The following is a 16637-nucleotide window of genomic DNA, read 5'->3' as shown; positions in this document are numbered from 1 at the left end:
ACAATGGTTACGTTTCAGATTTTGTAACGTCCAGTTTAAACTTGGGGCTGCTCATGCTTAATGTGTATTATTTAACAAACAGTGCTTGCTGAGAACCTTTTCCAAAAAATGATTTTGGCATTTTAAAAAATTGCTCTCAGAGCCTGCAGCACTCTGAATAGCCTCAGTAGCAGCAAAACGTCTTCTGAGGGCCATTTGTCTTCTCTAAGAAACAGATGGTGCCATGCTGGTGGTTCTGTTTTAAGGCCAGTGGAGCATGGCTGTAAAGTAATGAAACAGCGTCACTTGCAAGTGGTTTTGAAGGCATTTTGCGGGGAAATGGAGGAGCATCCATGTCTCTGGGATTAGTAAGATGCAGACAAAGGCAATTGTTTGGAAAAGTGCAATTTTGGATAGACGAGGGTAGAACTTACGAGGGGTGCTACTCCTATAGTAGTAGTAGGAAAGTAGTATATTCAGTTCTGCTAGAAACCATCATGCAAATTAGCCTAGAATTATGTCTTCACGATTTGCATAAATGGGCTTTTTAATAGAAGGAACTCAATTAACTTATTCACCTGGTGATGACCATAAGGAACAATATATGATGAATTTTCACGCTAAGGAATCTCTCTTAAACATCTCTCTTGTATTTATTAATTAAAATATGATAGGTACAGGTTTGTTACCTTTTTTCTTTCTCTTTATACAGGATGCTATTTTAGAAGCAGACACTGAATTTTGGGTTTCAGTCTGTTGTGAATTTAGTGTCCAGCACCAGATACAAAGCTTGATGAATATCCTCCAGTACTTAATAAAGCTGCCAGAGGAAAAAGAAGGTAAGCGTGAATCAGGTGTTATTTATTATTTAATCTGAAAACTAAAGAGAAGCAGAAAAGAATGCAGGTTGTCCTTAGTACATCTTTATTATAATTTTTTTTTCCCCATTTCTTTATTAGGAAGAGAAACAGTACATCTTTAGAAGGATATTTTTTAAGTAAATTAATAATTATTGAGTATATGATTGTGTTCTTTCTTGAATCCTTATGGAAAATAGTCAGTAGGATTTCTACTTGCCATTTCACACACATAGTACCTCTGTGCATTGCACTGATGTCTTGGCTGTGGAATGTTACCAGTATTCAAGATAAATTATGTTCAAATGGCATAAGTTAGCAGGAAGTTATTAGCTATCTCTTAGCTTCCCATCAAAATATCTGAAGAGATTGACAAGAAAAGGAAAAAAAAAAAAATAGATACCACATCAGTGGTAACTAAATATTAGAATTGCACTATATAGCAGAGTCTTGAAGAAAATTCCATTAATTACAGCAGCACCGAGGCTGGTTTAAGAAAGGGTAGATGTGTTGAAAGTTCTTAGTTCTCTACCCTTCAAAGCAGAACAGGTGCATTAGAAAGAGGGTACTAAGGACTCCACAGGGACTGTTTTCTGTGTGGCCAGCTGTCTGGTGGCCCTGTCACCCCTGTTTGGCCAGGCAGTAACTTGTCTCATCCTGCAGTTGGCTCAGGTTTGGTAGGGACAGACCAGGGAGGTGCCTAGAGAGCTGTATGTGGTGACATGGTTAAGGAAGAGTCTATGTTGAGTCTTTCTCAAGGTCATTGGTATCTAAGTGATTCACCATGGACCTCTGACCGCTGCACCCTCAACCCCATTCATATTACATACCTTTGATAAGGAAATCTACATTTGAAGTTTGAAGTTCAAAGACTCCTTCTGTAATATCCTTTTCTTCCATTTGATTGTCTCAGTTGCTCTGTTTTGTTTTGTTTTTTTGTCTTACGCACCCTCTTAGGGCTGTTGGGTACTTTCTTGATAAATACACTTGTATTTTTCACTAATTTGGAAGAGGAAAAACCCATGGTCGTATCCCATTAACATGCTATCCTTTAAAGCTCATTATATCTATATTAAGGATTCAGGTTGAAAATGTTTTGTTGCTATGTTTCAGAAACCATTCCCAAAGCAATATCTAATAAGAGTGAGTCACAAGAAGAAATGCTACAGATTTTTAATGTAGACACTCACACTAGCAAGCAACTGCGGCATTTTAAATTTTTGTCAGTGTCCTTTATGTCTCAGCTCCTGGCTTCTAATAGTTTTCTCAAAAAGGTAATGTGTTTTAAATGTTTTTATGATGAAATGATTTTGCTTTTTCTAAAGGAACTGTGTAATAGCTTGGTAAATGTGTCATTAAAATAGGCACAGCATGCTTTTAAAGATAATAGAAAAAAAATAGTACACTTCACCACGAAAAACTGTTTGGCATGATCTGTTAAGGTTGAACATAAGAGAAACCCTATGACTCAGTAATTTCATTCTTAAGTGGTATATACCCAACCAAAGTGTATGAACATACACACCAAAAATCATCTACACGAATGTTTATGATAGCATTATTCACGGTAGCTGCAACTGGGAACAACTCAAGTGTGTCTCAGCAGAGTGGATAAATTGTCTGTGGTCATAAATGACATGGGGGAACCTCAGGTCCCCAGTGTGACACAGCCATCTGATGAACAAACAATATTGAAAGAAAGAAGCCAGACACCAAAGAGTACGCACTACGGCTCCAGTTATGTAAAATTTAAAAATTAAAAACAGGCAAAACAAATCTATGGTTTTAGAAGTCAGGACAATGCTTATGTTTGGGGAGGAAGGAAAGGGTACTAATGGTGGCAAGTATGGGAGGGCTTCTGGGGTGCTGATCATGTGCTCTTTCTTTACCTGGAGACAGTGAGCTTTGCCTGTGTGATTTGTCCATTAAACTTCAGTTTAAACAGTGAGAGGGAAAGAAAGGAATATCAAGACCAGGAATACAAAACTGGTTTAACATTAGAACATCTTTAAAGTATAATACTATAAAGCATTAACAGATCAACAGAGGGAACCATATGATCACTGTGAATTTTACAGAGAAATAATTCAGAAGATTCGGTACCCATTTCTGATATAAGAAAAAAGTTCTCTTAGCAATGCAGAGTATGTTGGAGTTACTTTGTCCTGAAAGCCTGTGGTTGATTTTATATCACACCTAATGATGAAACATTAATAGTGTGCCTGCTACAGTCAGGAATGCCCTCCATTGTTTCTGTTCAGGAAAAGAAATGTAAGAATCAGGAAAAAAGAGAATCAACAAACAGTTAATAGCGATCAGTGTAGAAAGTGATCCATATCCAGCCAGCTGGCTGAGCTAGTCTTACCCACCGCTGTACTTTAATAGCAAATAGAATAAAAAAAAGGATTTCATGTACAATAAAAACATAAACTTAAAAGGTACTAAGAATAAGCCCAGCAAAAACGTATGAAGGGAGATTATGGAGGAATGTCCAAGATGCTAAAGGACACAAGACTTGAAGAAATGGAAAGAGATACTGTGTTCGTGCACAGGAAAGCTCGCGATTTAAAGATGTCAGCTCTCCCCAGAGTAATCTATAAATTCAATGCACTTCTTCAATCACATCATTTTTTAAAAGGATACTGACAAATTGATACCAAAATGTGAGGGGCCCAGGACAGTGGTGGTGCGAGAGTAATCAGATGGGTCGATGTGGCTGAACAGTAAGCTCAGAGACACACCTACTAAGCTCAGAGACACACCTACTAAGCTCAGAGACACACCTACGAGTAGGTGAGAAGGTGGCAGGTGACTTTACAAAGCAGTGGGGAAAGAGAACTGTCTAAGGACTAGCCCTGGCACGATTTGTTTTCCATTTGGGGAAGTCTGATCTTACACCATACACAAAAGACAATTTTAGGTAAAGTAAAAACTTCAGTGTGAAAAGCAACACTTAGAACTTTTAGGAAAAAATCAAGGAGAACATTGTTGTGACCAGAGAAGAGAGAAAAATTTCTTTAAAATTTTTATTCAACAAAAAGTCACCATAAACAAAGTGAAAAGAGAGCCACAGACTAAGAGAAGGTTATCGCTCTGCCTAAATCAATAAGCATGTTTCCGTTAGAACACTGGCAAAGGATATGAATTCACTAAAGAGGATCACAAATGGCCACTTAATATGTGACACAATTCAGCCTCCCTGGTAAGCAGGGACTACAAGATTAAATGAGATGTCTCTGTGATGTTCATCAAATTGGCAAAAATGTCAAAGTTGTTAACACCAAGGAGTGGCAAGGATGTGGGGAACATAGTTGCAGGCAGTGTGAGTTGTTGCAACTTCTTTCGAAAACACTTGGCAGGATCCCAAGACGTTTAAGATGTTTGTAATTCTTGTTACTTAGTAATTCCCTTCTTTAGGCCTATGCTCTATAAAAACTTGGCTAGGTGCTCACAAGACATAAATATGTTCTTTATTCTTTAGCATTATGAGTAAAAGAAAAAAATGGAAATAAACTAAATGTCTAGCAACAGAAGCGAATGGATAACTAAGTTGTGGTCTCTATAGAGGAATATTATGTGCAGTAGAATGAACTAGAACAACATGAATTGCCATGCATAGATCTCACTAATCTAATGTTACCACAAAAACTTGTTTTTCAATGATATGTACCATTTGAAAACAATAGGATGGTGCTTGTCTCTGTGGGACGGTGGGAAAATGGGATGAGGGAGCCGAACGTAGGGGCTACAGCTGTGTCCATCATGTTTAACTTCTTAAATGATATATGAGCTCACAAGATCAGCATTTTGTAGAATTGTTAGTTGATTGCAATATTTTTCTGAGTCTTGGTAGTACTTTACAGATACTACAAATAGAATGTGATTAGAATAAATTAAAAGAAATAGAGTTACTATAGTATAACAAGGATGATCTGAACCTGATTAAATTTGTAATGTCAGAAAACAGTTACTGGCTGGGCGAGGTGGCTCATGCCTGTAATGCTAGCACTTTGGGAGGCCGAAGCTGGAGGGTTGATTGCTTGAGGCCAGGAGTTCAAAACCAGCCCAAGCAACGCAGTGAGACCTCATCTCTACAAAAAAATTGAAAAATTGGCTGAGTGTGGTGGCGTGTACTTGTGGTCCCAGCTACTTGGGAGGCTGAGGCAGGAGGATCACTTGAGCCCAGGAGTTTGAGGTTGCAGTGAGCTATGGTCACACCACTGCACTCTAGCCTTAGTGACAGAGCAAGACCCTGTCTTTAAAAAAAAAAGAAAGAAAGAAAGAAAAGAAAAGAAGATGGTTGCTATGGGAGATTTGAGTGAATAGTCTGAGTTTTATTGAACCAACTTCAGATGACCTTTTACTATTTGCTTCCATACTATTCTAATGATGTCTTCTTTGAATATTAGGTACTTGAAAGTGGTGGTCCTCAGATCTTAAAGGGCCTTGAAGAGAGGTACGTTTACTTTGTTTTTTTACTTTTTGTTTGGAAATGATTTCATACTTAGAGAAAAACCGGAAGAATAGTACCCCAGACTCTCATATACTCTGTACAGCCAGGCTCACGACAGTTGTTAATAGTTTTTGCCACATTTGCTTTATCATTCTCTCTACATATATATTTTTTTCCTGTGAGCCATTTGAAAGTAAGCCGTGTGCATTATGCCTCCAAGAATAAGAGATATTCTTATAAAACCACAGTATATTCATCAGATTCAGAAAGTTTAACATTGATACAATACTGTGATCTAATCTACAGTTCTTACTCCAGTTTCCCTAATTATCCCAACACTGTCCTTTGTACCACATTTTTTTCTGGGTCACAGTCCATTCCAGAATTGTATCATGTATTTAATTGTTGTGTCTGTTTAGTGTCTTTTAAACTGGCCCAGTTCTGTATGGGCTCATGGAATGCTTATTCCGTGAACTATAATCCATATGCTGCCATTGCGTATCTGGATGCAGACATTCTTTCCCGTCACTACCACGTCCTTACAGTTAGTGTAATAGTGCGTAGTGCGTATGACTTACTTTCAAATGGCTCAGAGGAAAAAATATGTATGCAGAGAGAATGAGAAAGCAAATGTGGCCAAAAGCTCCCAGCCCTGCTCTGTACCTCCCTCCCGGAAGCATGGCCTTCCCAGGGCTACGGTCCTGCCCCATGTCTAGGATTGTGAGCTGCCAAGGGCCAGTCCTGGCCAGGCTTTTAGCACTATGTGTAGGACTTTCCATCTCAGGGGTGGGCTTGTCTGTGTCGTCTCCCCTCCTCTGCTGTGCAGTGTCACATTCTGTCTCTCCTGTCCCCTCCACCTCCCCACCTTCAGGCTGGCAGCAGTGGGGGGAGCCCCACTGGTAGTTGTGTTGGAATTTGGTGTGTACTTTTCTAACTACACGTTATTTGAAGTTTATAGTCTTTTTCTGTCTCCTAGTAATGTTGGAGACATGGGTTATGTCTTGTTTTGTTCCTCTTTGGTCTGAGCGTGTGTGGGGGTGCGGGCAGCTGCCATTAACCGAGGGCTGTAACTCCCTGAACACCCCACGTGGACAGCACAGTCAGACTCACAGAGCCTAAGCGAGGAACGTCCCTCTGGACCGAGGCACCTGTTTACTTCTTGGTGATGTTTCTCCATGGTGATAATCCTTTTCTTTCCACATAGTTTTTGAAATAATGTTATACAACATTATTTAATTGGTCTTCCTATATGAAACATTCAGCATAAGATAGACATGAGTGAGTTCTTTAAATGCTTTCGGCTCCTGTTTGCTGAACGAGTCTCCTGTGTTTTAGGTTGCTAGAAACTATTCTCGGATATATTAACACCGTAGCACAATCTGTCGAAAAAAACGCAGACAAACTAACTGTGAAGTTTTGGCGAGCGCTCCTTAGTAAAGCTTACGACATGTTAGATAAGGTAGGTTTTCATTTCTCCCCGTAATTGTTGTGTTTTTTCGTTGTTTTTCATGTTATTGTGAAATTGTTTGAAGTTTTACTTTAAGAAGAAACTTAGCAATACCTTTGCTGAATATAGTGAAGCCCTGATTTTTCTTAGACAAGAATCCCTTAATGATTAGAAGTAAATTTGTCTGGAAAAAAATTGTTTTCCTACCAATTATAAGAACTTGTACCTCAAATATATTTTAAATAATCAGTCATGTACTATATAATGTTCTACTTTATTTAAGTGGAATAAAATAAAAAATATTTTTAAGTATATTAGGTAGATATATATCACTGGCCTTGAAATTAGAAATGCTATTCAAATCCAGCTATTATTCAGCTCATGGCCTTGACACTTACTCCTAACATCAAGTTTTTGTTTTGCTTAATAATGTGTGGTTAATGCCTACCTGAAAGATCATTGGAAGAATTAAATAAGAAAATGTGTATGAAAATGCCTGGTACCCAGAGGTGTGCAGTGGACAGAAGTTTATCTTAATCAGGGTTGATTTTCTTTTCTTTTCATGTTAAATATAAAACTTCTTTATAGGTCAATGCCTTGCTGCCCACGGAAACATTCATTCCTGTGATTAGAGGACTGGTGGGCAATCCCCTCCCGTCCGTTCGCCGGAAAGCGTTGGATCTTTTGAATAACAAGCTACAGCAGAACATATCCTGGAATAAGAAAATAGTGAGTGAAGAACATAGAGCAGAGCCAGTGCTGTCCTTCGCTTTGTCAGAGAGCGGCATTGAACTCCCTGAAGTTTCTCTAGTGGAACAATTTAAAATTGAAGTATATTATTATTATCTGAGTGTAATACCATGACACACGTGTTTAAAAATGTGATGTTCATTCTGATGAGAGTATGTATGTGTTGTCAGAGCTCCTAGACTAGAATCTCAGCCTAATGGAATTCTTACTGATACGGACCATACCTTGCCCTTAGCTTTAGCGTAATTCTGAGCCCCTTTTACTCTAGACCAGTAGGTTGCTTCGTGTGAATCAGAAATTGGTCAACAAGCACATGCAGTCGCTTAGTGGTAAATAAAGCAGATGGAGAAACAGCTGCTGTGCATGTGTGTGGCTTGGACCCCTCATTCTGATTTTCATTTAGACAGTCTCAGGCGGTGACAGTGGGAAAACAGACCAGCAGTTTTTGCAGCTTTCATTATTTGGGGGTTTGGCTCTCCTCTTCAGATTCACCATTTCCTGAAACTAGTTCCAGTCCTTGTGGCCATGGTGCAGCGTAAGAAAAAGGAGGGGGAAGAAGAACAAGCGATAAACAGACAGACGGCTTTATATACTCTCAAGCTTTTATGCAAGAATTTTGGTGCAGAAAATCCAGAGCCTTTTGTCCCAGTGTTGGACACTGCAGTGAAACTGATCGCTCCAGAGAGGAAGGAAGAGAAGAATGTCTTGGGAAGTGCCCTGCTTTGCATAGCAGAGGTGGCCTCCACCCTGGAAGCGCTGGCCCTCCCCCAGCTTCCCAGGTACGCAGCTCGATGCTCCCAGTAGGAGCCGTTACACTCGGTACAGATCCAAAAATACTACCTCAGTGACTTTTCTCCTCTTACATAAAATTAGTTTTGTTAAAGAATCGATCTTCTCTTCAAACTGAAAAACACATCGTCACCATTTTCCATCAGATGTACTCTTTGTGGTGTTAATTGTTCCCCAATTCTTCCTTCCTTTGACTTGTTGTCATTAGAAAGCAGTGGGTAAAGCTCCTTGGTGGAGGGGCCCATCCTAGTTGGGCAAAGCTAAAGCTGCCTCGTGCTGCCACATTGGGAAGTTAGACACTCCTGGCTGCATCTTTGCCCCGACAGTGCCTGGCTGTGCGGTCATGGGTACCTACCACGTGGGATTCCCATAGGGCAATGTTTGCAAACATATGTGCGTGACACATAGCCAGTGTTAAGTAATTCAAAGACATTGTTATTTTTTAAAATTACTGTTGGGTCAGTACTATTGGCACTGGGAAATTTCTTGCACTTGGTCACATAAAATGTGTAGATGACATTTTTTAGGCTATGAGATACACCATGATGTAACAGGCATGGTTCGTTTAGATTTTTTCCCTAATGACCTCTACTCCATTCTCTAGTCTCTGTTTCTTCTTAAAGTTCCTGTAAAACTCTTGCTCTTTATTTTTAGCCTGATGCCTTCGTTGCTGACAACGATGAAGAACACCGGCGACCTGGTCTCCAGCGAGGTCTACCTGCTCAGTGCCTTGGCCGCCCTGCAGAAGGTTGTCGAGACTCTCCCTCACTTTATCAGCCCCTACCTAGAAGGTGTTCTGTCCCAGGTGAGCCCCGACAACCACAGCATGCTACCGGGTGGCAGGGGAAAGTGAAAGTCAACGAATACAATGATTTTATTTTTTCTGTGTTAGTTTTCATTTGACAGAAAGGATTCTTACTTCTGAAAAGATGTACTTGTTTTTAAAAAAACATGTGCTTTTTCTCTTCCATCATCCCTTCTGCTTAATCATGAAATTGACATGGGGGTCACTTTTTAGGGAGGCTCTTCTTTCTGTCTTTTTTAACTGTGCAGAATGTATTTTATTGCTTTGTTTGCCTCTGCGAGATCTTTGGAGTTGGGCTGGTAGAGCTGTCTTGTCTTTTATTCCTTCTTGTGGAAACTGGTGTGCCCTGTCTGTTTCTAATATGAAAGGTTTCTTAATCCTAAAGCATCTTGCAGAATTCCTATGTCGCAGGTCAGTGGTGACCTGCCGATACACAAGGGCAAGTGGCATTGCTACTTGAAAATGCTCAAGAATGTTCAGCTCTTGTTCCTCTGGTTATCACTGTTCTGTTGTGTTGATCATTTGCCATTTATGAGGTTAGGAGCCTAAATTAACATGGGGCAAATGATTTAACCAATTCCCATATTCTACAGCCAGGGCTTCAAAGTAGCCTTCTCACAGAAAGGGGCCTATGCTCTGAGGAGCTTTCTAGATGTTTTATCAAGGAAGAACTTGACTCTGGTTGTGGTCCCTGGACGCCTGTCCTCTAAGAACATCATCAGTCTGGGTGCTCTGTGTGCTTCTGCGTCACTTACCTTTACCCCTGTCAGTTGGGAAAGAGGCATTTGCCTGGTTTTATCTATAAACATTTAGAGTTAGCTTTACAAGGAATTCTGTGTAGCTAAAATTGCTAAGTGTTTCCCAAACACTGGCCTTTGGTTGACTTCCTGTCATCACTAGGTTCATGTTGACCTGTTTTTTATATTCCAATAGGTGATTCATTTGGAGAAAATTACTAGTGAGATGGGTCCCACCTCACAGGCTAATATTCGTCTCACGTCTCTTAAAAAGACATTGGCTACCACACTTGCACCCCGAGTCTTACTGCCGGCCATCAACAAAACTTACAAGCAGATTAAGAAGAACTGGAAGGTTAGATCATATTGGGTACTAGCCTTTGGAGGAGGGCGAGGTGGTACTAAGATTTTTAAATTTTCACTGAAAGAAGAATATGATTATTGAATTCCTTTGCAAATGCATTACTGAACTCTAGGAATAATAAAGAATAGCACGTCTCTTTGCTGTGTTATTGGTAGAATCACATGGGCCCCTTTATGAGCATCTTGCAAGAGCACATCGGGGTGATGAAGAAGGAAGAGCTCACCTCCCACCAGTCTCAGCTCACCACGTTTTTCTTGGAGGCCCTGGACTTCCGAGCACAGCACTCTGAGGTAAGCTTATTTTCACTCTCCCAAATTCTAAACTTGTTAACTACCTATTGAAAAGCCAGAGAAAAATCCAGCTGTGTAACAGTTGTGCTTGCCAAAATAATTTAGAGAAGATATCAGTACTTTGGCTGAGAATAAGTCATCTCTTCTATTTTCAGAATGATCTGGAGGAAGTTGGAAAAACGGAAAGTTGTATCATTGGCTGTCTAGTAGCCATGGTTGTAAAGCTTTCCGAGGTCACATTCAGACCCCTGTTCTTCAAGGTGAGGCCTTCTTCCTCCCCATCGCCTTGTGCTCAGATGTCAGTGACTGCATGTGTAGAAGAAACTAATACTATGTTACCTTTTAGCTGTTTGATTGGGCTAAAACAGAAGATGCCCCGAAGGACAGACTGTTGACATTTTACAACCTGGCAGATTGCATTGCTGAAAAACTGAAAGGGCTTTTTACTCTGTTTGCTGGCCACTTGGTGAAGCCTTTTGCCGACACCTTGAACCAGTTGAACATCTCCAAAACAGGTTGGTGACTCTCTTCAGTTCAGCCGACACCCTTGCTCTGTGCGCCTTATGTAAGGTACAGTGAGTATAAGTTACAATCTAGTGCTCATAGACAAGATTTTGAAGGTTCTTGAGTCCTAGGCTAAGGAGGGTGACTATTTACATTATTGTTGTCAGTCATTGAAGTTTTTGTTTTAGCATGATGAGAAAGTGTTAAATAAGTTGACTTAGTTGGGAGAAAGAATAAAGTAAATGGGCATTATTCTCAATTATTAGAAGTGACTTTAAAACATAAAAATGAAGATTGGTTTATTCTCCGGTGCTAACAAGTGGCCCACGTGACAGTTCAGGGTAATGTAAACTCGACAACCTGAGCATTAGAATCTTAACAACTCAAAAAAAAGGAATCACCTTTTCAAGAGACCGTCCATTTTATTTGTGTTCTGCCTTCATCCTGATTATGATTTCTGGATTTTAGAAATACCATTCTAATTATAGTTATTTTAATAGTGATTTGAACTTAAACATTGGAGATTAAATTGTGAAATTGTTTTGTTTTGTTTTGTTTTCATTTTTACTCTTCCCCATCTACAGATGAAGCATTTTTTGATTCTGAAAATGACCCTGAAAAGTGCTGCTTGCTGTTGCAGTTTATTTTGAACTGTTTATATAAAATCTTCCTTTTTGATACCCAACATTTTATAAGTAAGGAGAGAGCAGAAGCCTTGATGATGCCTCTGGTGGATCAGGTAACCACACAGTCAGCTTCTGCTATCGAGGGAGCTGTCGCTGTTCCGTCTTCGCAGGTTTTATATCTACTAAAATGGCTGGTTGCTAGGGTTTTTTTTTTAAGGGTTATTTTTTTTTTTTTTTTGGCTTTTTAATGAAATTTTTATTTGAAAACTGACTTTTCATGAGTATAACTTATCTGCATCGTGGAATTTGAGTTTTCTTGAATTTCTCAAAGGCATGATACAAGGTTTCGTGGTGAATTTATTAAAGTTTTTTAACTGGGCTTTGTTGAGAATGTTTCTGAGTGTGGCTGTCCTCTGGGGAAAGAACTCCAGGGTGTTCTGCTGGAGAGAAAAGGATGATGCCAAGGGGGTCTGAGATTCCATTTGAGTTCCAGAAGGCAGTAAATTTGCTCTAGAGAGAGTATTAGAATAGTACTTAGTTTTTGAGCCTGCTAATGCCATGAAGGATAGTAAAATATTATTTATACATTTGGTGTTTTTTAAAACAGAAGGAAAAATGAGACCTGTTGCTCAAAGTCCTTGTCTTCCTCTTCATAGCTGGAAAACAGGCTTGGAGGAGAAGAGAAGTTCCAGGAACGGGTGACGAAGCACCTGATACCGTGCATCGCACAGTTTTCAGTGGCGATGGCCGACGACTCTCTCTGGAAACCACTCAACTACCAGATCCTGCTCAAGATGAGGGACTCCTCACCTAAGGTCAGGAACCTGGGTGACAAGCACTGAAGCTGTGTGTTTTAGCCACATAGTCTAAACAGCCTGCAAGTGGTCCTGGATGTAGATCCTGCTACTTCTCAGTCAGTACTGCAGGTCGGGTCTTCTGTGTCAGGTGGAGATTTGAGCCCAAGAAAATTTGGGGTTTAATTACAGGCTGTTTATAAATAGTAGCAATTCCCTTCTCCCCCAACCCCAGTGGTCTGTTGTACACAAGTCCTAAAATACTTTCTAAATACTTTCAAATCTTAAATAGCAAAGACTTGAGGTAATTCCTTGTGTTTTTTTAAGTGCCATTGAAATGTCATCGTGCTCCAGAGATGCTTTCAGTTTGTCCACAGAACGGTCTTTCCAGTTAGATCAATATATTATCTTTTTATATACTAGGGTCATTATCTCGTTTTATAAATGGTGGCAACAGAAATACAATGTCGTGGGTAGGTTGATTAGAAGTTAAAATTCCATACCTGAGGGTCAAAATTTTCAAACTGTTTCAGCAGTCAATCACCATTTCTCAAACTAATTATTGTACTGGAACTTCCCTGGATGTATAACAGACCAAAGCAGAATTTTATTAATAGGATTTATTAATTCAAATTACTTATTAGGAGATGAGTAGAATGAGGGCGATCTGATGGACCCCCAAATTTTAAACTGTAGATTCTTTCACAATTTCCAGCATCGAATTTATTTTAATATTTTATTTTGGTTGCACAACATCAAGGAAATCCTGACTGAATATAGGTATTTATGAATGGGTTTTTTAATAACTCATTTTGCAGAGTCCAAATATGATTTAATTAAAACATCCAAAACTAGAAAGAGGACCAGTAGGGCTTTTGTTTCAAAATGAATTCCTAACAGTGCCTAACAACTGCTTGCACTCCTTGTCATGGACAAGCCATGTGAGAAACACCCCGTTTTTTTTGTTGTTTAAAGTTCCCTAACTAGGACATCATAACACAGAGTGTGTTTTTTATTCAGTGCTGAGATGAGAGCATAACCCACTCAGATGTCCCGGCCCCTCCTACAGTGGTGACCACTGTCACCACTGTCAGGGACCGTGGCTGGGGAGTCCTGCCAGAGATGGCCGGAGATGCTTACTGCCAGTTCGGCACCATCTCGGGCAGCCTGGCCAACTGGTGAGCTCCAGTGCAGTTACATTTGGTGACATGCTTGAGTTTACATGTGGCATTTTTATTTTATTGGGTTTTTTTAAAGGAAAATATAAAAAGACATTCACATGAAAGATCTGCAGTGCCGGAACACAGTTTGGAAGACACAGATTTATAAGGTTGCCCATATAAACAGATCCCAAATGGTTAAACAAACCGGTATTCTAAGAGGAAAATTGGACACGACAAAGTGAAACAAACGCATATGAAATAACATTAGTTTTCAAAGTAGAACTTGTCTCAACTCAGTACAGATCTTACGATAATAAATACAGCAAATTTTAATTCTTGACTCTTTTATCCTTTTCAGGTTCGATTTGCTGCTTTGATTACTGTATTGGCACTGGCTGAAAAACTAAAGGAGAATTATATTGTCTTGCTACCAGAATCTATTCCTTTCTTAGCAGAATTGATGGAAGGTAATTCCTAAACTATTAAGAAATAATTACAGTAAAATTCTGTGAAAATGTGCCCAATGATGATGCATATTTGGACACGAGGGGATTAGCGGCCGATCGGTCTTCTGCGCCAGTCTCAGATACGTGCAGGCTCAGTTCCTGTTCTGAGTAGGGGGAGGGGCGGTGAGTTAGGAAGTGACCATCTTGTGATCATTCGAGATGCTGTTTGCAGTGTAATCTTCACTGTCTTTACTTCTGTGGGTTTTTTCCCTTTTGATCATACAGATTACAATAATGTTTTAAATTAACCTCATACATTTATGTAATTGAATATTTTGGTCCCCAGATGTGGGGCTATTGTACAGAAATGTCTAGTGCTATTAAGGATGCAATAGGATGTCCACCGTGAATGATGACCATTCATTTGGTATGTTGTTAGGTGATGTACACGGATTATCTCATTTAATCCTCACAACAGGGTATATGCCATTATACCTATTTTACAAAGGAAGAAACTAGAGGCCTAAAAGGTCTCGATTACTTGGTAAAAGTGACGGAACTAGTAAGGGTAACAGGGGAGTGGTGGTCTCGACAGCCAGGTTTGTACAGTTCTGGAACGTACACTTTTAAGCGTCATATCACCACCAGTGGCCCAAGAAATAACCATAATGTAATATAGGCAGGGACGGTGGGGCAGGTGGACCAGCACTTTTATACTAACAATTCACTGCTTGTCTACACCGAAGCAGCACATTCTCCTTTGTTTCTCACCTCCTGGAGAGGGGCTGGGTAAGCTACCGAAGGAGTGGCATCCCTGAGGATTGTGAATTGTGACCACTGTTTGGGGGGTTTTATCTCATTCTGCTTCTGAGTCTAAGCCTGTAAGGAGGGAGTGAAGGCGGGAGGAGGACTGAGGAGCCCAGAGGAGTATTCCGTGGTGCTCGGCCTCTTTGCACTGTTGATTGGATGACTGCCAGAGAGTGCGAGACATTAAGAATTAGGTTAATGATAACTGAGGCAGGAAGATTGACACAGATTTTAATGTTGATTTTTTTTTTTTTTTTTTTTTTTTAGATGAATGTGAAGAAGTAGAACATCAGTGCCAAAAGACTATTCAGCAGCTGGAAGCTATACTGGGGGAGCCACTCCAGAGCTACTTCTGAAACTTTCTGACCTTTGATACTCTGCTCAGAGTTCAGATTTCTTTTTCATATTTTTAACTTTTGGGTGTTTGGTGCCATGTTACTTTTGGTGCCTTAACGCCTACTTGGACTATACACATTTCCTCACTTCTTCACAAAATTCCCGCCTGGTTTGTGCTACCACATAAGCCTCTCCTGCCAGTTGTATAGTTGCAAAAACAGTAAATTATACATGGTGTTTTTATACAGACTGCTGTGTTTGTTTAAACGTTTATGATAGTGTTTCTGATTGATATTAATAACAGACATGTTTGATTTTAGCACCCAAAGCTGATACCTCATTTGGACTGTAAAGCCTTAACTCTCGCATGTCGCAATGTTTTATGTATGTACATGGTATCCACGTTGGAGATTTCACTCCACGTAACACTCTACTTCAAGTACGTGATGTTATTTAGCATTCACAATAGGAATACTTTTTACTGCAAAACCATTTGGGATTTTTACTTTTCGTTTTGAGTGGAAGACACTTGAGCTTTGATTTCTTTGTGCGTGCCCATGATGGGAAGCAGTTCTGGAATGCAGTTTTCAGTTGGGACTAGGATTGACTCCCTTATCCTTTAATCTCTGGTGGGAGGAGCGGGGGCGAGTACGCTGCTTAGAAAACTACCCACACCTGGCTGATCACACAACAGAATGGGCCCAGAAACGCTAGGTGGCGTGAGGGAGCCCCTCCAGGATTACAAGTGAGCATAATTTCATTGGTGGTTACCTAAGAATTACTTGTATAAGAAAGCAGGTATCAGATTTTTTTTCCAATACTTTGAAGTGCTCTAATCTCTAGGTCTGTGTCATGGTGAGGCTGGCAAGGCCTCAAATAAAAATAAATATGCCTTTATTTTTAAAGGCATCTAAGAACTGTCCCATAGAATGTTCACACTGAGTTTGAAAGCCTTTGATCTAATTTAATACAGAAATTTGGTGTGGGAGTGTGGCAAGCAAAAAGCCAACTTGCAGTTTAGAAATGTACCTTATTAGAACTGATTATTTCTCTTTAAGAAATATCTCAACAAAAATCTTAAGATTTTGCATTTATTCTGTCAAAGAATCAGTCTTAGCGCCGTGTAAAACAAAAAATGAAAATGAACCTTTTAAGATTTAGAGAAAACAGTGTGAGTGGGCTTTTTTTTTTTTTTTTTTCCTAAATGCCTTACAGTCTCCAAGATCTCAGCCATGCAGGCACTCTGATGTTCTTTCTGAAGAGAAAATAACTGGAGGGGATTCTAGAGCCTTCTTGCCTCTATAATTTACCCTGCCTCCCCCGCCCCCCATGTTTTTTGGAGTTGGCAAGACTGCAGAATAAATTAACATGAAAAGCTGGAAAAGAATTAAAGGCTAACAGTTTCTACACTGAGAACTTTTTAAAAAATAAGATTAATAATAGTATTCTTTTCAATGTATGGATAGAAATAATATCTAACCAAAATCTGT

At 39.7% G+C, this 16637-nt stretch overlaps 1 protein-coding gene across 1 annotated transcript in view; it reads left to right on the top strand.

Moving 5' to 3' along the window:
• The window catches only part of HEATR1 (HEAT repeat containing 1), a 48501-nt gene extending 33334 nt beyond the window's left edge, over positions 1–15167 (top strand). The window contains exons 31-45 of the mRNA XM_069484568.1: positions 692–818; positions 1950–2110; positions 5246–5292; positions 6625–6748; positions 7325–7465; positions 7973–8265; positions 8930–9080; positions 10014–10172; positions 10337–10471; positions 10627–10731; positions 10818–10986; positions 11560–11714; positions 12258–12416; positions 13917–14025; positions 15079–15167. Of these exons, the coding sequence (XP_069340669.1) occupies positions 692–818; positions 1950–2110; positions 5246–5292; positions 6625–6748; positions 7325–7465; positions 7973–8265; positions 8930–9080; positions 10014–10172; positions 10337–10471; positions 10627–10731; positions 10818–10986; positions 11560–11714; positions 12258–12416; positions 13917–14025; positions 15079–15167 (2124 nt within the window). The remainder of the gene's footprint in view (positions 1–691; positions 819–1949; positions 2111–5245; positions 5293–6624; positions 6749–7324; positions 7466–7972; positions 8266–8929; positions 9081–10013; positions 10173–10336; positions 10472–10626; positions 10732–10817; positions 10987–11559; positions 11715–12257; positions 12417–13916; positions 14026–15078) is intronic.
• Positions 15168–16637: the final 1470 nt, after the last annotated feature.

The sequence above is a fragment of the Eulemur rufifrons genome, chromosome 11 (assembly GCF_041146395.1).
Source record: "Eulemur rufifrons isolate Redbay chromosome 11, OSU_ERuf_1, whole genome shotgun sequence".
NCBI lineage: Eukaryota > Metazoa > Chordata > Mammalia > Primates > Lemuridae > Eulemur > Eulemur rufifrons.
This window is presented reverse-complemented; position numbering and strand designations above follow the sequence as displayed.